This window comes from Daucus carota, chromosome 5, assembly GCF_001625215.2.
Source record: "Daucus carota subsp. sativus chromosome 5, DH1 v3.0, whole genome shotgun sequence".
In the NCBI taxonomy this organism is placed as follows: domain Eukaryota; kingdom Viridiplantae; phylum Streptophyta; class Magnoliopsida; order Apiales; family Apiaceae; genus Daucus; species Daucus carota.
In genome coordinates, this window is record NC_030385.2 from 1,774,446 (window position 1) to 1,797,887 (window position 23,442).

Below are 23,442 nucleotides of genomic sequence, written 5' to 3' on the forward strand. Positions count from 1 at the left end.
AGGTAATATTGTCTCTGCTTGGATGTTGACGTCTGCTTCTATGTTCCGGTCTGGAAGATTGTTCTCGTCTCCCGAGGTTGTGTTCTTGTAGTTGACGGGCGAAGGATCCTTGATGACTTCGGCAAAGAGTGATTCTTGACTGGAAGTGACGTTTTTCCTCCATCAAAGTGGTGTCGAGATAATCCTGAGGGTGTTGATGTCGATAGCCTCGATCCCTGGAATGTTCTGGACATTAGGTTGGACATGCGTCGTAGATGGGATTCTCCCTGTAGTTATGAGGTCGCTTGGCGGTGGAGCAAGGAGATTCGATGACATGGCAAGATTTGATGGAGCAAGGAGATTTGACGACGAAGCAAGATTTGATGATGAGTTGATGGTGGAACGAGAAGATTGCCGATGTCTGTTGTCGAGTTATGTGGTTGACTTGAGCATCTATGAGATTGAAGTGGAGCGTGTCTGTGCCTAAGGTGTGCCATGTTAGAAGGAGGTGCACCTTCTAACATACTTTTTCCCTGCAAGGGATACAACCAATACAACATATCGTATACAAGTGTTAGGAAGAGTATTTACCTCAGGGCGCTCCCAGTCAGGGGAAGGCGCGCCTAAACTAACATTCTCCCTCCCTGCAAAGGACCCGACTAACACAATATACCGTACACAAGTACAAGAAGAATATTTACCTTAGGCGCGCCCAGTCAGGGGGAGGCGCGCTCATCGATACATTGTGCCAGCCGTGGGACTTGCTTCCTTCCGAAACCCTGAGAAAGTCTCCAGATCCGAGAATCACGCTTCCCTCATGTGTTGGCTTCTGGAACCTTCACTCCGATCTTGCCTTCATCTTTCGCCCTCACAACCGTGCCTTGTTCAATATCGATAACAAACAACAATGCTTACCGTTGTCTTCCCCTTCTGAACATGCTTCTCCATCGAACCCGTCTTCTTTTCCTTCATAACGGGCTTCTCTTTCGATCTCGTCTTCTTCTCCTTCAAGACGGACTTCTCCTTCGATCCAGTCTTCTTCTCCTTCATAACGGAATTCTCCTTCGATCTTGTCTTCTTCTCCTTCATAACGTACTTCTCCTTCGATCCCATTATCTATCCCTTCCGAACAGACTTCTTAGATAATTCATCGGTACTCACCATGATTGGCGGCGACCAGGCGATCGGCGGTCGTAGACTGACGTTGTCTCCATCTGTTATCACAATTGCCTGTTCCTGGGGGGTGTCCCCGACCGTGATGTCGTCCGTCCATCGGTGTTGCTTGTCTTTCCAATGTTGTCTCCACTGGATCTAGGATCGGGGTGCTGGTTCCCGTCGGGCGTTCTTTCGCCGTGGTTCGACATCTTTCTCCTTGATGGAAAATCTTGAACTACCCCTCCTTCTAGCGCCAATTTGTTAACGGAGAAAACTGGTAGGTTAACAAAGATGAGGTTCGCGGCGTGGATCAAGATTCTTGTTGGCGAGAATATAGGAAGTGGTTGGTTGTTTGTTATGGAGACGGCTGCAATTGTAAGCAAAGGGTTCAAGATTGCTAACTGGAATAGCTCTCAAGAATGATCGATGCCTACAATCTGCCTACGTACCCCTATTTATAGAGGATCAAGCCGGCACGTAGTTCTTTCTCCTAAGAGACCCATGTGGACTGGGCCTCCTCTTCTAGAATCTTCCTCCCGAAAGGGGCCCAATACGATGAGGCCTAGCCTTGGGCCTTGCAGACTCTCGAGCACCCAAGGCTTACCCCAAATGCATGGACACTACTCCACTCCCCGACAGGGACAACCCGCCAGACTACAGAGGTAGAGCCTTTCAGGGCGCGTCTTCTATTCTACCTCCACCTCCCAAGGAGGACAACTCCTCAGACTACAAGGTAGGGCCTTCTACAGTTCAACAGTTGGATTTACTTATGTTTAAGGGCGTCCCCCTAAACAAAAGCATCTCCTTCTGTCCTTCTGAACCATTGCTAACTGAACTGTCTTCGGCAAGATGGCGCGCCCAAAGATAGGGCGCGCCCTATCTTTCTACAGGGTCACTTCTAAATCGGGTTGATCTTGATTCTTCTGGCCCAACCAAGTCTTCTTTTGTGGGCCTGGCCCATGAAGTCGGTCTTCATATAAATCATTTTCTTATAAAGCTGAGATGTGTCTTCTCCCTCCAATCAGGGCGCGCCCTCATGGAGGTCCTTCTGGGTACGGTCAGATATGTAGTTGCTGTCAGATATGTGGACACGGCTTGATATGTGGACGCGGCCTGGCATGTGGACGCGGCCTGACATCATGTGGACGCGGCCTGGCATGTGGCCACGGCCTGACATGTGGGCGCGGCCTGACATCATGTGGACGCGGCCTGGGATGTGGGCGCAGCCAGACATGTGGGAGCGGCCAGACATGTGGTCGCGGCCTGGCAAGTGGGCGCGGCCTGGCATGTGGACGCGTCCTGGCAAGTGGGCGCGACCTGGCATGTGGACGCGCCCTGGCATTAAAGCGGCCTAGCATGTGGACGCGCCCTGGCAAGTGGGCGCGGCCTAGCATGTGGACGCGCCCTAGCAAGTGGGCGCGGCCTATCATGTGATCCAGCCCAATCTTGAATATGTCGGCCCAAAATAGTTTTCCACCTAAAGCGCGCCCTTATTAGAGATTCTTCTGGACGTGGTCAGATATGTGGGCGCGCCTACATATTGTCGAGCCCAATCTTCATTGCGTAAGTCCATATCTTCATCTTTTATACGGGCCTAGCCCATCAATGAAGTTCATGTTGAATTTTGGGCATAACACCCACCTCTCCCGAACCCGATCCATTTCCTTCTCATCATCCTCCGACTCTCCCACCCGATCCATCCCCAAGACCTCCAAATCCTCCCCGAAATCTTCGCATATTCCCAAGCCCAAGAAACCCGAGAAGCTGCCATGGAGCTCCAAAGTTGCGGGTGATGAAGAAAATGCGTGTGAGGAGATTGTGAAGAACGAGAGAGGTTTGCAGACGCTGGTGGTGGGTGGTGGCTCCGGCGATGATGGCGGTGGTTGCGGAAAGCGGGTCAGTAGCGGTGGGAATGGAGATGGGTTTGAATCCGGGTCGGGCCTTGATGCTATTGATGTTTATTACAATAGTTTGATACAAGCTAATCCTGGCAATTCTCTCTTGCTTTCGAATTATGCTAAATTCCTCAAAGAGGTATTCGTTTCGTAATTTTCCTTCATTTCTAAGCTTCTTAGTGATAATTATGATTAGATGCAGATTTTATGTTTGATTAGTTTAATTCATGGAGTTTATGCGTCAAATGATGCTAGAGATCCCGAGATATTTAGCTTACATGGTCCACTGACACGGTATAAAAATTCTGGGACCTCTAGCATTTTACGGTGTGTCAGTAGACCATGTAATTCGGTATGGATGTTGGGATTGTGTGTAACTAGATTGGATTGTATTTGATTGAATGATTTTTTGAACAGGTAAGAGGGGATTATGTTAAAGCAGAGGAATATTGTGGGAGAGCAATTCTTGCTAACCCAAATGATGCCAGTGTTTTGTCACTCTATGCTGATCTTATTTGGCAAACGCATAAAGATGCTCAGCGTGCTGAAACTTATTTTGATCAGGCTGTCAAAAGTGATCCCGATGACTGGTATTAGACAAAGCTCCTTTTAATAACTTATGCTTTACTAACTTCAATCATGGAAGATTTGATTTTTTTTTACAATCACATGAAAATTTGTTGCACAAAAGGATATATTGTTTGTGATTCATATGTAATAGAATTTTAAAACAATCAGTCTTGCTCTTGCTACTTAATACTCCTAATGTTTTTTTCTGAGAATCCAGTATGCCCCTTTGTTAAAATATCGAGTATTTGAAGATTTTTGACATGGTTGATGAATATTTGTGAGAACGTGGATATGAATAAAATCCTGTATTTTGAAACTTTGACAAGGCCTGTGAGGATTTCGTATAATAAAGTTTGTTGATTATGCATGCAGCTTTGTTCTAGCTTCATATGCTCGGTTCCTTTGGGATGCTGAAGAGGATGAGGATGAGGAAGAAGAAAATGACAAGGCAAAGAATCTTTGTGAATCAGGGCCAAACCTCTTTGATGGATCTTCTGGTTGGATGAGGGTAACCGCAACCTAAGTAGTCTAGTATATGCTGATTACTAGCGTTGAAATCCACCAGATTAGTAGCGAGGCATGGACGCATGGTACTATTAACTTAGGAACTAATATGTTAGCAGGTTTCACCTTCTCTTGTAATATAAGCTGGAATAAAATTTTGACTTGTGACTGCATAGTGCATATTATAAATAAATGTTAGTTTCAATGGCATATCTGGTGTATATGGTTATTATAGCTCTGTTGGTCGATACAGAGGTTCCGATCTAGGAAACTACTCCATAACACACTCGTATAATTATTTGTGCCTTATTTGTGAGATCCAAGAAATTGATATGATTCATTATACCCCGTGGAACTCTGTCTTGGTTCTGTAGTTTGTTTCATCGAGTTCTGGAGTTTTAGTGCTCAGATTGTCAAATGTATGCCAGACTTAATTCATGTGAATGGCCTTCCTTGTTTTTCAAACACCCAAGTGGGCTAGTTGCTGCAGATTCAATGTTTATGCTGATGATCTTACAAAAGTTAGTTGAACATGACACGGGCAAAGTTCAATTTTACAAGGACTTCTGGTAGACTAGTTCGCAGTGATTTACTGTACAAATGGCGATTAGTCGATTTGATAATGGGTATGGGTTTGGCTGCTTGGCACATGAGAGTGCTGATAATAATGCATCCTGTAGATCTTCATACTGTAAGATCTATGAATGATGTTCAACCATTTACTGGCGAATATTTACATATTCAGATTTCATAAACAATACTCCTAAGACATATAGTAGCTTGACTAATGCTATTTATCCCAAATTCTGTTTCCTAATTTTTCTTCAAATAATGTGGGAGACGGATAGCTGATTTTAATTAAATGGTTTATATGTATACGGGAGGTCCATTATTATTAGTATAAGGAGAGCCAATGATACGTCACCGACTAGCTTTTAGAAAAAAAAGTGGGAACAATTTTTGGGATATCAAGCATTTTCCTAATAGCATTCTGCATAGGAAGCTACCCGAAAAAGTGGCTTCGTCGAGACCAGAAACAGCTTTGAAGGCGTATGTTCCTCGTATAATCTGAATGCTCCTCATACCCGACATCTTGAACTCTCGATGATTTTCATGGAATGATACTTGAAGTGTACCTCCTCCATTTGGGAAACCTCTGCAAAAAGAAAGATGAAGATCACATAATCTTTAGCCAAAAACGGAAAGTGGAAAGGTATACTTTGAGATGGAGAAAGATTTCGAAAAGTCAGAATCTATTCCAAACTTTCTAACCAAAATTTAGTTAACTTACCTTAGGGATCTAGTCTGAAGCAAATTCATTTTCTGGTTTTTGCTTTGGAATCTTCCACATACCTTAACTAAAGCATTGCCTGCAATGATCAAAAACAGTTTCGAAATCTTGATTCATCTTGTCTACAAATGAAGCTGTCCTCTGCACTTAGTTTGAAGATCAAGCAAATGGCCTTCTCTACTTCTTTTCTCTTATGGTTTTTCGTTACATTCTCAATCGCCTTTCCTCGTATGCACTTTCTGTCCTAATAAACTTCAAACTTTAGTTCACACATCGACGTGGTGTAACTTTTTCTTTTGTAATGCTCATCTATATGTTGTTGATTTTGTTTGCAGATTCAGTGGTCGATGCATTTGTAGGTACTTATGGAGTAAATTATGGGAGGCTCGCGGATAATATCCCAGCACCTGAGAGCGTAGTCACTCTCTTAAAGGCAGCAAAAATCAGGAATGTCAGAATTTATGATTCAGACCATTCTGTTCTCCAGGCCTTTAAAGGGTCAGGAATTGAGATCATTATAGGACTCAATAACGGGCTTGTGAAAGACGTTGGTGCAAGCGAGGATCGTGCAATAGCTTGGGTCAAAGAGAACGTAGAAGCATTTGTTCCTGGCACAAGAATTCGAGGAGTAGCTGTTGGAAATGAGATACTGGGAAGCGGTGATCAAGGACTCATGGAAGCGTTGCTGCCTGCAGTTAAAAATGTTTACAGTGCCCTCGAAAGATTGAATTTAGCCAAAGAGATTGAAGTTTCAAGCCCACATTCTGCAGCAGTTTTCGCAGATTCTTACCCTCCATCTGATGGTGTTTTTAAGGACACTGTTCTTCCATACATGAGACCACTTCTGCAATTCTTCTCCCAAATTCATAGCCCTTTTTACATGAACATTTACCCTTTCCTCGCCTACATCAGTGACCCTGTGACCATTGATATCAAATACGCCCTTTTCAAGAAAAATAAAGGGGTTTACGACTCAAAGTCTAAGCTGCATTACGACAACATGTTTGATGCTCAGATAGATGCAGCCTATGCTGCATTAGACAAAGCTGGATTTGGTAAAACAGAGGTTATTGTTTCAGAAACAGGCTGGGCGTCGCGTGGTGATGCCAATGAAGTTGGTGCTAGTGTTAAAAACGCGAAAACATACAACAGCAATCTGCGTAAAAAACTACTGAAAAAGAAGGGCACTCCTGCCAGACCAAAGACTCCAGTGAAGGCCTATGTTTTTGCATTGTTCAATGAAAATCTGAAGCCAGGTCCAACCTCTGAGAGAAACTTTGGATTATTTAAGGCCGACGGAAGCACTGCTTACGATATCGGGTTCACTGGACTTGTGCCTTCTTCAGCCTCATCATCTTTCATATCAATCAAGGTTTGTTTTACTTGTGTGTTAGAATGTTTACTTGGCCTTTTAAAAAAAATTAAAGACAAGATTCAAACACTTAGACTCAAGGTCAAGAATGTTTACTTGGTCTTTTTTTAAAAACTAAAGACGAGATTCGAGCACTCGACATCCAGTAAAATGAGTCACGGAAATATCATCTGCCCAAGAGGTCATTCGTCATGCATGCTCACATTTTTAATGTTTTTCGTTTGAACATTTTGCAGGGGAATGGTCTTCAGGGTCTGCTTGGATCTTCCTTATCATTGATGATTTATGCGAGCTGTTCTGTTGCTGTGCTTCTGTTAATGATGTAAAAATTGATCTGCCTGGCTAGCTTCATGTTTCATTAGTTCTATTATACACATTCTTGTATTCATGTAAATTGAACGGATGTTTCCAGAAACTTGTAAAGATAATTTATACAAATTCATTTTAGCTTACTTCTTCTAGCAATAAGAAATGTTCTTGTATCTTCATTTTTGTTATTAAGCAGCAGGCCCAATAAACATAGACTGGGCTGAGACCCATAAACATGGCTGCTGCGATAAAATTATTTAGCTGCTACTTTGGATAAAAATATACTCCAATAAATATCAGAATAAATTATATTTGTTTGGTATTTTAAAGATTTCTGATTATTGATAAATCCCACATCAATCTTTAAAAGACATTTTATCAATTTATTGATTATTTTTTATTTAACTAAAAATACCTGATTTATTGTAAAATCTTTTAATAAATTCTGAAGCTGCCGATTAATTTCGATTCTCAGTTTTTTTTAACATGATTTTGGTAGCTAAAATTTGTCCTGAAATTTAAATTAGTGGATGTTGCTCAAATTTCACATATTTATGAGTAATACTCCCTCTGTTTTTTAATATATGGCGTTTGAATTTTTGGCACACACTTTTAAGTGTTTTGACCGGGTAGTTGAATGTATTATTTTTGAAATTTTCTTTTTCTGAATAAAAATATATAACCAAAATTTTAATTTACAAAAAAAATCAATTAAAAATAATAATTTTTGCTAGCCGATCAACGCACCTAAAGTGCCCAAATCAAAAATGACATATAAAAAAAACAGAGGGAGTATTATATCAGGCTTTTAAAAAGTGGTCACGGTCTCAGATTTACAAATCAGTAAACCACATTTTACATCAATTTTGCAAAACACAAATTGAGTCGCAGCAAGCTAGTAAAATAGAAAAAAGAACTGAATATAATAGCTTTTGTGCTTTGATCGATTTTACGAATCTGATGTACAGACAATCATTAAATAATTATTTTTCCGCACTCAATTGAAAGTAACATAAAAAGTGTTCTCGAATCATAAAAGAGTATGACGAGTTGTTAAAGGCAGAAGTCCTTGGATGGTTACATATGTTTATGTTACGACGCACTGTTTAAACGTATTTTAAGACTCTCATAAAATATAGTTTTATAAAATATTTTTGACTTTTTTTTAATAAAAGTTTAAACTTCAAATTCATTTCCAAGAATTTTTAAAAATATATATATAATGTATGTATAGTTTATAGGAGCCTTAAAATGCATGAAAAAGACTAACATAACTAACTATTGGGACGAAGGGAGTACCATATAAGCTGAACACCTCGAAGAAATTGGATAATTGCGTCGTATCAGCATTCCATAAGTATATGTATTAGGTACAATTTTCACAAAATTAATAACAAAGTGATAAAAGGCTGATAAAGAATTATTAAACAACATTCTCAACCAAAGTTAGTTAATAATAATAAATACACGAAACTAGAAATGTCCACAAATGTGTGGCACACGAAGTGAATTAATAAAGCAGTGGTGCACGATTAAAGAAAATGAGAAAATGCTTTTTTATTCTTTGCTTCATTCTATTATTACTAATAAAAGTTTGGTCAGATAAGAAAATGACTTTATAAATGTATATCAATTCGAAATATTAGTGCCCGAGTTCTTTTGGGTTTCTTGTAAATTTAGACCAAATATAAAATTAGTATTCCCTCCTAGGTTCTTTTTTTACATATTATTTTGTTTTAAATAAAATGTAAAGTGTAAAATAAATTTGTATTTCTTACTTTTGAAATTTTAATAAAAATATATATAGTGAAATTTTTAGCCATATAAAAGTTTGATAAAATAATTTAATACGTCATTTTCTATAGATCTTAAATTATGTTTTAGAAATAAAATCTATTTATAATTCTTGCTCCCAACTCCCAAGCTATAATTTCTTCTCTCTTGTTTTTACAAGGAAAAACGGAATAAGTTGACACATAATTGGTGGTTGATATATTTTGTCAATCTCAATCATAGGACCACTTGAATATAACAGATCGTCATGGACAATTTGGTTGAATATTTTCACAACTTGCTACAACAAGTATAAATCTTTGTGTTAATAGTAATCTTTTCCTTATTTGAACAAGTATATGTCTTTTTACAGTAATGACTAATGAAACCTGTTTTGTTAGAACAAGCAAGTGTCTATGTTGAGCATTTTAATTCTAACTCTCACAGGTATATTGAGGTGTTGAAAAATAACATTTATACTCAATAAAAAAATTTAATTTTTATATTAAATAAAATTTTAAATTTTAAACTTTTATTTGATATAAATTATATAAAGAACAATTATGTTTAAATGTGATTTTTTTTAACATTTTGTGTAAAAAAATCAAAAATAGTTAAAATAGGATGGAGGTCCGTAGTAGTGCCGAGAATTCATCACATCACACCACATATCCTCCGTAGTTAACGAAATGACTCGGTAAGCGATTCGAAAGCTCGGCGTTGCCTAACCCGGGTCAAAAATATATTACCCGCTAAAATTAAATTTATTTCCTAATAATTTATGTGTTTAAGCTGGGGTGAAGGCTTGACCATATGTAACACAGGCAAAAGTCACGTCAAAGCTCACAAGTACCATAAGTTTGGTTACCGATCTGTCACGCTAAGCGGATCGTAGATATCCTAGTGTACACCACACAAAGGATTTCTTGAATTAGAAGTATAATTAACATAGACGAATTGTGATCTCGCATTTTAAAATTTTCTTGTGCTTCTTCGGTTGTTGCTTGTTTCGAAGGAGGTTTATTGGAAGAGGTTACGAATCCCAAGTTTTGCGATTAATAGTGATACGGTTTTTCTATGATGTGCCCATGGGCACATGCTAAGCGCGGAAAATTTTGTGCTTGGATCATTTTGATTGGCTCCTATCTCATGTGGACCCCCCTGCAAATACACCAACCACACCAATCAAAATCCCCCAAATACAAAAATTTCCGCGTTTAGCATGTGCCCATGGGCACACACTAGCCAAACCGATAATGATATTATATCATATTATAGACAACTCCATCTTCCATCTCATATTTATAATCATTCAACCATAGTAATATTATTGATGTGTTTGGCTTATATAGTTCTAAAAAAGTATTTATTTAATATTTTAAAAATTAAATGATAAATATTTTTTAGTTGTCAGTTTGATAAATTTATTAATATTTATAAATTATTGGATGTAAAATTATGAATATAAAATAATCAATTGTTATAATTATCCTTAAATGATCATGTATATTTTTGTAAAATAAATTTTCAAAATACGAAAAAATCATTAAAAAGATTAGAATCCTCAACTCATAAGTCTGATTTACAACTCTTTTAAACAAATATAACAAAGAATTAAGTTCAAACTGCGATTATCCCAGCCAGATAAGGAGTTATATTTTAACATGTATAATATTAAAAATCACCAACAAAATTGACGATTAAAAAGACCCCATATCACCATATATATATATTATGTGTGCGGAGGGGTTAAGTTCTATTATTAGACAAAATGAGGATGCTGGTCTTTTACATGGATGTACTATTGCACGAGGAGCACCTACTATATCACACCTTTTTTTCGCGGACGATTGCTACTTCTTTTTTAAAGCAACAGGAGGTGAAGCTGGTGTAATGAAACAGATTCTGAATAGATATGAAGCGATTTCAGGGCAGAAAATAAATTATGCAAAGTCAGCTATCACTTTTTCTCCAAATACGAGTCCAGGGTGTAAAGAGGATGTTTTTCATCAGCTGGGAGTTCGTGAGCAACAAAATCCAGGGAAATACTTGGGGATGCCCATGATATTAGGGAGAAGAAAGAATGCAACGTTCTCTTTCCTGTTAGAAAGAGTTCAACAAAAGCTCCAAGGGTGGCAAAATCAGTCTTTGTCAAAAGCTGGAAAAGTAACTTTGATTAAAACAGCGGCTCAGGTAATTCCAAATTTCTGGATGAATCTGTTTCTCATCCCGTTGGCGGTGTGTGAAGGAATTGAAAAAACGATGAATGCTTTTTGGTGGGGAAATGGTAGATCGAGTAGGGGTATTAAGTGGATGTCATGGGATCGACTTTGTGCAATTAAAGAAGATGGTGGGTTAGGGTTTAAGAAGTTACGGAGTTTTAATGTGGCGATGTTGGCGAAGCAAGCATGGAGATTAGTAAATAATGCAAATCCTCTTGTTACCCAGTTAATGAGTGCACGATACTACCCACAAATAGATTTTTTAAATGCTAAACTTGGATCAAATCCAAGCTATGTATGGAGAAGTATATTAGAGGCACAAGATGTTGTTCGACAGGGATGTAGACGTCGCATTGGTGATGGTCTTAGTACTAAGATATGGCAAGTTCCATGGTTACCTTGCTCACAGAATGGTTTTCTGACTACGGAGCTTCCAAACGAGTTACATCATGTGATGGTGCAAAGTCTATTTGATGAGAACCAGGAGGGTTGGGATGAAGATATTCTAAATGATATTTTAAATAAAAGGGATATTGATTTGGTTCGACAAATTCCACTGTCAAGAAAAGGGAGGGAAGACTCATGGTTCTGGTTGCTAGAAGATAAAGGGGAGTTCACTGTTAGAAGTTGTTATAGGAAATTAAGAGGAGAAACAGAATGCTTGAATAGGTTATTCTGGAGGAAATTATGGGGTCTGCAACTGCCCGGCAAAGTACTAAACTTGATATGGCGAGCTTGTCGTAATGTTTTACCTACGGCTAATGCACTAGTTGGGAAGAATGTTAATGTGCATACGCAGTGTTCCTGGTGTCAAGTAAGTGTGGAGGATGATATTCATGTACTATTCCAGTGTAGCTTTGCTCGAGAAGTGTGGAACAACGCAGGACTCAGTAACCTCGTTGTGGTCTGGCCAAATGAAACGGTCTTTACAGTCATGCAAAGGATCTTCCAGATAGGTCGCAAAGAGCAGGTTCTGATGGTGAGTTTGATTTGCTGGAATCTTTGGCAGAGGAGAAATAACTGGGTTTGGAATCATGTTAGTACATCAAGCTTTGGCGTACGATCAAAGGCATGCAGTATGCTAACGGAGTGGCAGCGCGCTAGGGAGGAGTTGCAAACCAGAACAACACAGCAACATGTACCGGAGCGTAAGTGGTGTAAACCACCTGCAGGCTGGGTCAAGATCAACACAGATGCAGCGTGCATGCAAGGATCAGACCAGGTGGGTGTAGGATGTGTAGTTCGAGACGAATGGGGTAACTTTATTCGTTCCAGGAGCAATATAGTACATGGCAGATTCCAACCGCGGGAAGCAGAAGCTATAAGTCTGAGAGAAGCTTTGAGTTGGACAAAGGAATGGAGGAGAACTAAGTGCATCTTTGAATGCGATGCAAAGCTTCTAGTTGATGCAGTTAATGGAGTCAAGGGAAAAACTTATTTTCATGCGATGGTTGAAGATTGTATTGATATTCTTAAACACTTTGATGAAGTGTTAGTTGTGTTTGCGCATAGGTCTGCGAATATTGTGGCTCATAGCTTAGCACGAGCTGCTTATTCTACGTCAGGTCTTGTGGAGTGGCTGTATACTTGATAAGGACCCCAAAAACCCTACTACACGTGGCATTTTCCAAAGTCAGCAAGATGACATCAGCAAGACGAATGAGCTGACAGGGACACAAAAGACACTCACGTGCCCAAGAGACAAAGGGGACAAGGACGCACGTGAACTCGAGGAAGCCAACTCTCCCCACATGCTGCATGGATATATAAGGAAGGAGGAGGAGATGAAAGAGGTACGCGAAATAAACCCCACACCTATTATTCCAGAGATCATTACTAATTGTCACGCCGGAGGTGCTTTCCGGTGACAAACCCCGGTTTGGCATTGTTTTGCAGATCCCCCACTCATACCACCAGCTGCATCATCCCTTGAAACAGGAAGAGCCTAGGAGGAGGAAAAGTCAAGGAATAGAGGAGGACTTATCATTTGGCGCGCCAGGACAGGGGTCGGTGTACGGAAACTCCTACCCCGAACCACGGATCCTCTAGACGAAAGAAGAGATAACCCCGATGACATCCTCAAGAGCTTCAAGCGACCGACCCGAAGAAGAGGGAAATAACAACAGAGATACCCCACCCAGGAGGGCCAACCGAAGAGACCAGCCCAGCGACGGCCACACTGCCACTCCATCGCCGGAAAACTCTTCAAACCATGCGACGCGCAGGGGATCCGCGTCACAACACTCCGAGGATTTGAGAGACACCGTTACCCATCTAAAAAGGAGACAACATGGGGCTAGCGGGAATTCACTGAAGACAGAGAGGAAAACTTCTTCCCAAAGGAACGACAGAGAGGACGACCGAGAACATTCAATATTCTCCCGTTTGGGATCCTCACAGAACACCTCGCACTCACGACACGGCGGGGATCACCACCGTGAGGAAACATGGAAAGCTTATCACGAATTCAGGGAGACCGAGAGGAGGAAGGTAGAAAGAAGGGAGCGAGAGGAACGCCGAGACGACGGACCACGAAAACGAAGGCACTACAAAGAAAAGTCACCCCAGAAAAAACAAGAGGCGGGAAATCAGAGTGATCTCCTCCGAACCATAGACGACCTCAAAAGAAGAGTAGAAGGAGAAGTAGCCGCCGCGGCGGGAGAATCACCTTTCACGAAAAGGTTAGAAAATGAAAGGAAGCAAAGACACCTCAAGCACCCCAACGTCGACGCCTACAACGGGGAAGGAGACCCGGAAGACCACCTCAACCAGTTTGATCAGCTGAGCAAGTTCTATGACTACAAGGACCTCACCAGTTGCCGTTTCTTCGCAACCAGCCTCAAAGGGAATGCGCAACGATGGTTTAATAGGCTTCCCGGACGAACCATAGACACCTGGGAAGACTTCAAAAGATTGTTTTTGTCCCGATTCCGCACTAATAAGCCACATGAAGTCCACACAATATACCTAGAATCTATCCGCCAGGGCGATAGAGAAGATTTGCAGAGCTATCTCAAACGCTTTAAGCAGGCTGTAGACAAAGTAGAAGTTGTGAACGAAACAGAGGCATTGATACACCTCAAGAGAGGTTTAAACCCGTACGAATGTGAGAAATACATCTGCGAATTGATGAACCAACGCCCGAACACACTATCCAAAGCATATGCCCTGGCCACAAGGTTCATCACGGAGGCAGAGACCATGAAAGTTCTGAAACAAACCAGGACCCCACAAGCTCCAGTGCAACACCAATTCCATAGCGAAAGAATTTCGTACCAGAGAACACACGACACTACACCCCGCTATGTGGAGCATACAAATACACGGTCTACCGGGGAAACAACAGAGAAAGCCGCGACCATGCCAATAATAGACAAAACCCGCCTGGCACTACCGCCACCCCCGCCACCTGACAGGCGCGAGAAACGTCCAGAACCCCATTTCACAGTGTTCAGCATGCCGCGGGAAGATATTCTCAAAGAAATACGGAACAAACCCTTCTACGCAGAACCCCCTCCTATGTGGACATCGGCAACTGATAGAGACACGTCTAAACACTGCGACTACCATGGAACACACGGGCATACCACGGAGAGCTGTAACTCGTTAAAGCACTTCCTAGAGCGTTTACTACGACAGGGACATATCAACCAGTATCTTCCTCGACAGATGACGGGAGAGGTAGCAAGGACAGCGGGAGACAGGCCAAACGAAAAGAACAAGAACGTCATCAATGTGGTCATTGGGGGATCACAGTCACCCCAAAGGACGACTTATGATGAAGTATTCTCCATCAGCCAACAGTCAGGCAAGGATGACTCGATCACATTCTCAAACGCTGATTTCGAAGGGATAAACCCGGACCACAAGGAGGCCTTAGTCATCAATATCGAAGTCATGGACAATGTTATCAAAAAGGTACTCGTAGATAGCGGGTCATCGGTGGATTTGATGTTTACTCATTGTTGGGAACGTATGAAGTTGGAAGGGTACAACCTCGAACCACACCCGGCGGGAAAGCCTCTATACGGTTTCGATCACAGTTCAGTCCCTGTTGTAGGGACAGTTAAAATCCCGACACAATTTGGAACGCCTCCCAGAACTACGACGAAAGTCATCAAATACCATATAGTCAATACACCTTCCGCCTACAACATAATTCTAGGAAGGCCCGCGACAGCCGCACTACGGGCCATAACTTCGATCACGCACCTCAAGATGAAGTTCCCGACCCCGCGGGGAATAGGAGAGTGCAAAGGAGATACTGTAGCAGCGCGGATGTGTTACGGGTCCGCCATGGCAATAGCGGAAACTGAACCCAGAAACATAAAAAGGGCAAAGGCAGATGCCCGAAAGAGAAACCGAACCGAAAACCACAGAGATCACGACGGCGGGCCCAAGAAAAGAAAAGAAGTCCAGATGGTGGAAGAATCGGAAGACCCAGACCCCCGAGTCAACCCCTTACTGAAAAGCTGCATCTCACGCGCCAACACCATAACCTTGGCACCTGCCGCAGCGACCGAGACGATTGAGCTGATACCTGGCGATAAAGACCGCACGATCAACATAGGGGCAAGCCTCGATGCAGTTTTGAAAGATGGGCTAACCAAACTCCTGCGGGAGTATGCCGATGTGTTCGCATGGAGCCCGAAAGACATGCCGGGCCTCCAAGATTCCATTGCCCTGCATAAACTCAACGTGCGGCCTGCGGCGAAGCCCAAAATTCAAAAGCGTCGGAATTTCGCCCCGGAGCGGCAGAAGGCTATAGATGAAGAGATAGATAAGATGCTAGAGGCGGACCTTATATGTGAAGTGACATACCCGGAATGGATAGCTAATGTCGTGCTAGTAAAGAAAGCTAACGGCAAGTGGCGGGTATGCGTAGATTACACGGACCTCAACGCTGCCTGTCCCCGCGATCCCTTCCCATTACCGTCAATAGATCAACTCATCGATGCCACCGCGGGACATCTCATGCTTAGCTTCATGGACGCTTTTTCAGGATATAACCAGATAAAGATGGCCCCCCAAGACAGGGAGAAAACATCGTTCATCACGCATAGGGGCATATATTGCTACAAAGTGATGCCTTTTGGCCTCATAAATGCGGGAGCAACCTACCAAAGAATGATGAACAAGGTGTTCGCAGATCAACTGGGCCGCAACATGGAAGTATATGTCGACGACATGATCGTCAAATCCATGCAAGTCGACACCCACCTAGCAGATCTCCAGGAGTGCTTCGACAAGCTACGCGCGAGTAACATGAAGTTGAACCCGGGTAAATGTACGTTCGCCTTGGGTGCCGGAAAATTCTTGGGTTACCTGATCAGCGAAAGAGGAATAGAAGCCAATCCAGAGAAGATTCAAGCCATCTTGGACATGCAACCGCCGAAGACAACAAAGGAAATCCAACGGTTAACAGGCAGCCTCGCAGCACTCAGGAGGTTTATCCCGAGGTTGGCTGATCGTTGCTTACCTTTCTTCGCCACCCTGAAGGGGGCCGCCACTACCAAGAAGTTAGAATGGACGACAGAATGCCAAGAAGCGTTCCAAAACCTCAAAGCATACCTGGCATCACCCCCGCTCTTAGTAACGGCATCACCATCCGAGGGACTTTCCGTTTACCTTGCAGTTTCTGATAAAGCGGTAGGTGCAGTCCTCGTCAAAGAAGGCGACAACGGACAACAGCCTGTGTATTACGTCAGTCAAGTGCTCAAAGACCCGGAGACCCGATATCCCCCCATTCAAAAATTTGCTTACGCGCTGGTCATGGCTAGCCGCAAATTACGACACTATTTTCAGGGACGGGACATTACAGTGGTCACAAACCAACCACTGAAGAAACTCCTCAACAAGTCAGACATCTCGGGAAGACTTATAAATTGGGCAGTAGAACTCAGTCAGTTCACCATCAACTACGTCCCGAGGAAAGCAATTAAAAGTCAAGCGCTGATAGATTTTGTCACAGAATGCTCCCCAGAGACCGAGGTTGATAGCCGGGCAGATGGCCCCGAGATCGAGAACAACACCCAAAGCTGGAAACTTTTCGTCGATGGATCAGCGACAAGGGAGAGATGCGGAGCAGGAGTGATCCTTATCAGCCCTACAGGTTTTCAAATCATGCAAGCCATCAGGTTCAGTTTCAAAACAACCAACAACCAGGCTGAGTACGAAGCACTGATTGCGGGCTTGACGTTAGCAACATATCTACAAGTCGGGCGCTTGATCATCTTCAGTGATTCGCAGATAGTAGTTCGACAATCAACGGGGGAATACGCCACCAACGACCAAAACTTGACCCGCTATCAAGCACTTACCCGCGCCCTCCTGGAAAAATTCCAACGTCACGAATTGCACCAGATTGACCGAAGCGACAACTCCATGGCCGACTTGTTGTCTCGATTAGCAGTATCAGAAAGAGAGAATCTGGACGCCTCGGTATACTTCGAAACATTGCAGACCGCAACGATCGAAGGGCGTCAAATTATGGAAGTACATCAGAGCGACGCCACATGGATGACCCCAATTGTTGATTTCCTGACCGACGGGACGATGCCCGCAGAAAAGGAAGCGGCCACCCGCGTCCGTCGACAGGCATCCCGCTACTTCATTGAAAATAACTGCCTTTACAAGAAAAGCTTTGACGCACCAATCCTCAAATGCATCGATCAAGAGGAAGCCAACTACTGCATGCGCGAAGTCCACGAAGGGATTTGCGGAGATCACATGGGAGCAAAAGCATTGACCCACAAGATAATCCGACAGGGGTACTTCTGGCCAACAATGGCCGCCGATTGTAAAACTTTCACTAAGAAGTGTGAAAACTGCCAACGCTTCGCTAACGTGCCGCGACAACCACCCGCACTCCCATCATCCATTTTATCTCCAATCCCCTTCGCAGTATGGGGAATCGACATCATGGGCCCATTCCCCAAAGCAAGAAATGAGCTCCAATACGTCATGGTCGGTATCGATTATATGACAAAGTGGGCCGAAGCCAAGGCTTTAAGGACGATCACCCAAGAAGATGCCATCAGATTCATGCAGGACCACATCGTTACCCGATTTGGGATACCCGTTACACTCATCTCTGACAACGGGACCCAATTCATCGGCAGAAAATTCTGCAAATACCTCTCGGACCTGGGAATCAAACATAAGAAGGCTTCCGTGTGTCATCCCCAAACCAACGGGCAAGTCGAGGTTACTAACAGGATAATAGTACGAGGCTTGGAAAAGCGACTGCAAGGACTAAAGAAGAGGTGGCCCGATGAGTTATCAAGTGTTCTGTGGTCATACAGAACAACAGCGCGCTCAAGTACTCAAGAGACGCCATTCAAACTTTCATTCGGCACTGAAGCCCTCCTTCCCGTAGAAATCGGTTCACCCTCCCACCGATTGATCAACTTCGACGAAGAAACCAATAACAATGGCCTCATGACAAACCTGATACTACTCGACGAGACGCGAGAAGCAGCAGTGGACAAGATGACAAAATACAAAGAGAAGACTAAAGAATATTTCGCAAAGAAAACACGAGCCCGCTCGTTTTTAGTGGGAGATTTGGTACTGCGGGCTACAGAGGCATCCGACCCCCGCCACACGGGCAAGTTAATGCCCAAGTGGGAAGGCCCGTACAGAATCCAAGAAATATGCTGTCCAGGTTCATACAAACTAAAGCGCCTTGACGGATCTGACGTGAACAACACGTGGCACGCGGAAAAGCTCCGCAAGTTTTACGCATAACGGAGAACGAACAACACCCCCCTGGCTTTTGATTGATGAACACGATATCCCCCGTATGTAGTAGTTTCATTTTCGTAGTTGCAAGTCAAAGAACCCTATCGATGTACAACTCTTTTGCACTAATATATAACATCCCCGCTCTATTAATGTACGATAGTTGGTGACATTCTACCGGGCAACAATAAGGAACAAAGCATTAATATATTAGTACTCAACGAAATGATACGGGACCACAACACCCGCCAAATCGCTACATTACGACAACGCCTTACACACAAAGCAAGCAAAGGGAACACTTCCCCGCAGACATATGATAAACAAGTAGTTCATTCAACAACACAGACAACATATCACAAAACCACAACAAGACAAAGTGCGAGAAACATGGCAAAATACTCATATTAAATAAAGTCACATAGTCACCTACAGCAGTAAAAAGGCAACGCCAATCCCTGCGACACACAAATTAATCCATGCTCACCACATATACAACGACAAACGTAATAATGTCTAACCAAAATACAACACCAGAAAAAAAAAAAAAAACCCACTGTTTCTCAGAACGCTAGGCAAAATAAAATAAATAACCAGTACGAAATCCACACACAACTTCAAGTGGTGGACGAACGGGCACCACTACCACCAGGGGATTGCCCGGAAGATCCACTACCCCGGGTGCGGCGAACAAACTCCACGAAGAAAGCCCCGAATTCCTGTGTTGGGCGGTGAAGACCGCCTTTGAAAAACTCGCGGCAGCAATCCACTATCCGCTTGGACATCTTACCAGCCTCAACCCCAACGGCCTCCTTGAAGGCAGCACTCGACTTAAACTGAGAAAGCGCAACATCTTGCACTCGTGCCAATTCCCCCGCATACTCAGTACTCGCCTTGAAATCTAACACCCCGCACTCAACAGCAGCCTTCAACTCCTCATCAAACTCTTCGCTGCCTTTGTACGCATCAACAGCGGCCACGCGAGCATCCACAACTTCCCTCTTATACTCATCACTACCGCGAAAGTCAGCAACAACCACTTCACGGCTGGGAACGACAGCTAAAGCAGACCGCAAACTGTCATTCTCGCTTTTAATATCAGACATCTGCTTTTCCAACTCAGTTCGAGTGATTTCCGCTGCAGAAAGCTTTCCCAACAACTCATCCTTCAGGCACTTCAACGACAAATTAGCAGAATGTTCCACAATAATCTCATCTTCCAACCTCTTCACAGTTTCCTGCAAAGCAAGCATTTGAGCAGATAGATCATCCTTCTCTTGTTGCAATTCATTGATCTCGCTCTGATGCTTAACCCGTTCATCCGCAAGGGCCTTAGCAGCTTCTTCCCTAAAGCGCTCCAAGTCCAACTCTAAACCCTTCCTCCGTTTTTGAATCCTTAGATTGCGGGCAATTTCGACCTTCAAAAGCTCCGCCAAACCACTTATTTCCCCAGTCACCTACCACAAACGAGAAACACAAAATTAGTAATCCGGCAAGACAATATCTCAATCAATACATATAATCATATAACACCAAGATATGTCAACGTACCAAACCCGCAGCACGCTCGGCCCGTTTCAATCTTTTCGGGATAGAACAACCTTCCAATTTCCATTGGTCATCCCGCGTCAAGAAACCCGGTAAGACCTCACGGGGCGCAGTCCTGAAGAAAAAACCAACCCGCTTCCGTTTTTCCCCAGTCTCGGGATCTTCTTCGTACTCATCTTCGGATGAGCTTGAGTACACGACTTGTTGTGACTGTCGTACCTGTCGACGGTTCGACATCCCCAAACTCCGAGAAGCCACCAACTTTTTCGGACGGGAACGAGGCACACCCATCGCACTACCCTCCGCCCCATCAGACAATCTGGAACGCTTTGCAACTCCACCCCCGCAGTCAACAATTTTCCTTTTTCCCGCAATCTCTCGACCAAAGCCACAATCTACACCACGTTTCTCTCCAGACACCAAGGTCGCAGCATCAATCTCTTCTATCGTCGCCCCCAACGGTGCATCAACAGCCCCTGACACATTCTTCCCCTCACCCAAACTAACTGCACCATCCCCAGACATATCCACGGGAGGTAAATCCTTTGTAGGATCTGTGTCGCCTGACAAACCCTTGAAAAAATCGGCAGAAGTGTTACTCAAACTACCGGTTAAATCAAAAACATCAAACGGAATCGACTCACTCTGCACAATAGGCAACAAATAAAGTCAAACTACACAAAAATTTACGCAGGAGCCAAAAACACAAAACACCTCGGAAATAGCCATCAAATATCATGCCTACAGTAGGTAGTATTTATAACCAAATAAGAGGTCAACTAACTTACAGGAATATTCAATGCTGACTCCCTCGACAAGTCCACCTCACTTTCGGTGGACGACACGTGTACACCCCTCTTCATCAAACGACGCCGTCCATGACTAGACCCCGCAGCCAGCGGACCCGTACCCGACTGACCCGGTTGCATCCGTAGCAAGATATCATCACTAGGGTCGGGCTCCAACATATCCTCGTTTTCTTCGCCTGGTTCTTCCTCAAGCCCAGCTACATCAGCATCTCCATCCAGAATCTCCACTTCGTCACTCCGATCACCACCCTCCGTGACATCCTTCCTTTTACGAAGATGTCGAGGCACTGGAGGATAACTCGACATAAAACTGGCAAGTGTCGAATCATCCAAATCTATGGCTAGTTCTTCCGCATCCATGGATTGAGGAGGATATACTATCATACAAGAAAGACAAACAAACAATCAGCCAGACAGGCATAACAAGGACAAAATTATTCAAACACAAACAGTCATCATCCACACAACAAATATGGTAGAATCCACCCATACAATAACAGGAGACACCAAATCAAATACTGGGTGATAGGGGCCTCCTTAAATATAAGAGAATCCACCCCAGAGACCAGCGAACACCCGCCAACTCCATCACCCATCCCTCAGCCCGCTGTCCCGCAGCCCGCTGTCCGAGGTCTTGAGGCGGACATCGAGCCTTGGACGCCCGTCATCTCCTCTCAGTCGGGGGGCACGACATAGATCACGTGATGCCATGAGGAACCGCACTCAGCCCAGCAGGTATAAATGGTGAAGCAAGAGAGTAATCGGGTAAGCCTAAATCTCTAATCTAATTCTCTTCTCTTACAAAACCAAGACTGATTGTCACGCCGGAGGCGCGAATCGGACAACACCACCGATCGAGCGTTGTTTTGCAGGAACACTACCCTAGCAGGTGCACCACGCGACGAGAAGAAGAAGAACAGTAAAGAGGCACCCGGGAGATACAAAAGTGGCCTTATCATTTGGCGCGCCAGGAAGGGGGGGATTTGAGGAAGTTCCTCCCCTGACCTTTTCCCTGAGCTACAAAGCGTCGGAGGAAAATCACACCGAGAAGCCACACCCACAAACACGAGACGGGCGATGAAAAGATCTGCCAAAAGTATGGTCAAAATCAAGCTTTTTGGCGTCGTCGAAACACGCACCTTAGGATTTGTCTTTGTTTTGAAGCTTCCTGGCAAGCATCATTGCAGATCTGAGCAAAAGGGAGTACCATCGGTCCAACTCGGTTTTTGACTCAGCAACTCAGTTCTGACTCGCTAAATGGCCTTAACTCGGCAACTCAGTTTGGCTCAGCAGTTCAACTCGGCCCAAATAGTGAACTTCAAGACTCACTTTTGCATCTGTACTGGAAATCTTAATCCGAAAACTCAAAAATTCTGGTAAGGAATGTGCGAATGAGTTCCACATCTCAGGTATGATTTTAAATAATTACAAGGCCAATTATTAGATATCGAGAGCATCAACATGATGAATGCTCATGTTTTAAGTAAAGAATTGCAATTACCAAAATCACTCTCATGTTCTTAAGATGTTTACATCTACTACTCTGCTTAGCTTTGTCAAATTTGTGTGCCTCCTTTTATGCGAGCTTAAATATACATTTATCAAAGAAAATGCGTAACTCCATGCCTAGTATCTCTCAAGCACTAATTCATACTAGCAACAATATCAGTTTTGAGAATGCTTGCTTTAGTTATGTTACTAAATATATTTATCTATGGCCTATACAATGAATTTAGCGTTCCTGGAGCTTCACATATATGCTTGACTTGGCAGCCTTGGGCTTCTTCTGTGTTGTTAAATCATGTACCAAAGGCTAAACTTTTTCTGCTATTGTTATGGCTGGCTTGAAATTGTGTTTTACAGTACCAGGCTCATTACATTTATCAATATTTTGTCCAACACATCATTGATAGACTTATTCTAGCCTCCATTTTCTTTTTACGTACTATTCAAATGGACCAACACTACTCTTTTTATTCCACAATCCGCTTCTGTCAAAGTATTTTAACTCAGCTCACTAATTCTTTTACCTTTGCACTTGCGTTTATATTGGAGCATTTTCACTGATTCTTCTACGTTTTGTTTTTTACTATACTTTGCATGATATTGCACAAGTTTGGCACGTAGACTCTTGTCAGCTTAGTTCCACACACTGTTCACTTTCACAATGTTGCTACTTCACACACTTAATTGTCTCTGAACATTGTCAATACACCCGTTTACTATTTAGTCTTACTACATTATTTAGCTCTACGTATCATTTTTTGTTTTG

General features: G+C 43.2%; 2 protein-coding genes across 2 annotated transcripts; both read left to right on the top strand.

The window, feature by feature from the left end:
* Positions 1-2,724: 2,724 nt before the first annotated feature.
* Positions 2,725-4,313, top strand: LOC108220234 (uncharacterized). The gene is made up of 3 exons (XM_017393941.2): positions 2,725-3,168; positions 3,447-3,619; positions 3,972-4,313. The coding sequence occupies exons 1-3, from the start codon at positions 2,740-2,742 to the stop codon at positions 4,120-4,122; spliced, it is 753 nt and encodes a 250-aa protein (XP_017249430.1). The 5' UTR covers positions 2,725-2,739; the 3' UTR covers positions 4,123-4,313.
* A 1,086-nt stretch (positions 4,314-5,399) lies between these two features.
* On the top strand, positions 5,400-7,254 carry LOC108222130 (glucan endo-1,3-beta-glucosidase 14-like). Its single transcript, XM_017396034.2, has 3 exons — positions 5,400-5,622; positions 5,730-6,766; positions 7,003-7,254. The coding sequence occupies exons 1-3, from the start codon at positions 5,523-5,525 to the stop codon at positions 7,090-7,092; spliced, it is 1,227 nt and encodes a 408-aa protein (XP_017251523.1). The 5' UTR covers positions 5,400-5,522; the 3' UTR covers positions 7,093-7,254.
* The last annotated feature ends 16,188 nt before the right edge of the window (positions 7,255-23,442 follow it).

Coding starts and splice junctions, on each gene's coding strand:
- LOC108220234 (XM_017393941.2), top strand. CDS start 2,740: ATGAAGTTCATGTTGAATTTTGGGCATAACACCCACCTCTCCCGAACC. Junction 3,169..3,446: donor ATGCTAAATTCCTCAAAGAG/GTATTCGTTTCG, acceptor TTTTTTGAACAG/GTAAGAGGGGATTATGTTAA. Junction 3,620..3,971: donor AAAAGTGATCCCGATGACTG/GTATTAGACAAA, acceptor TTATGCATGCAG/CTTTGTTCTAGCTTCATATG.
- LOC108222130 (XM_017396034.2), top strand. CDS start 5,523: ATGAAGCTGTCCTCTGCACTTAGTTTGAAGATCAAGCAAATGGCCTTC. Junction 5,623..5,729: donor ATTCTCAATCGCCTTTCCTC/GTATGCACTTTC, acceptor TTTTGTTTGCAG/ATTCAGTGGTCGATGCATTT. Junction 6,767..7,002: donor CATCTTTCATATCAATCAAG/GTTTGTTTTACT, acceptor AACATTTTGCAG/GGGAATGGTCTTCAGGGTCT.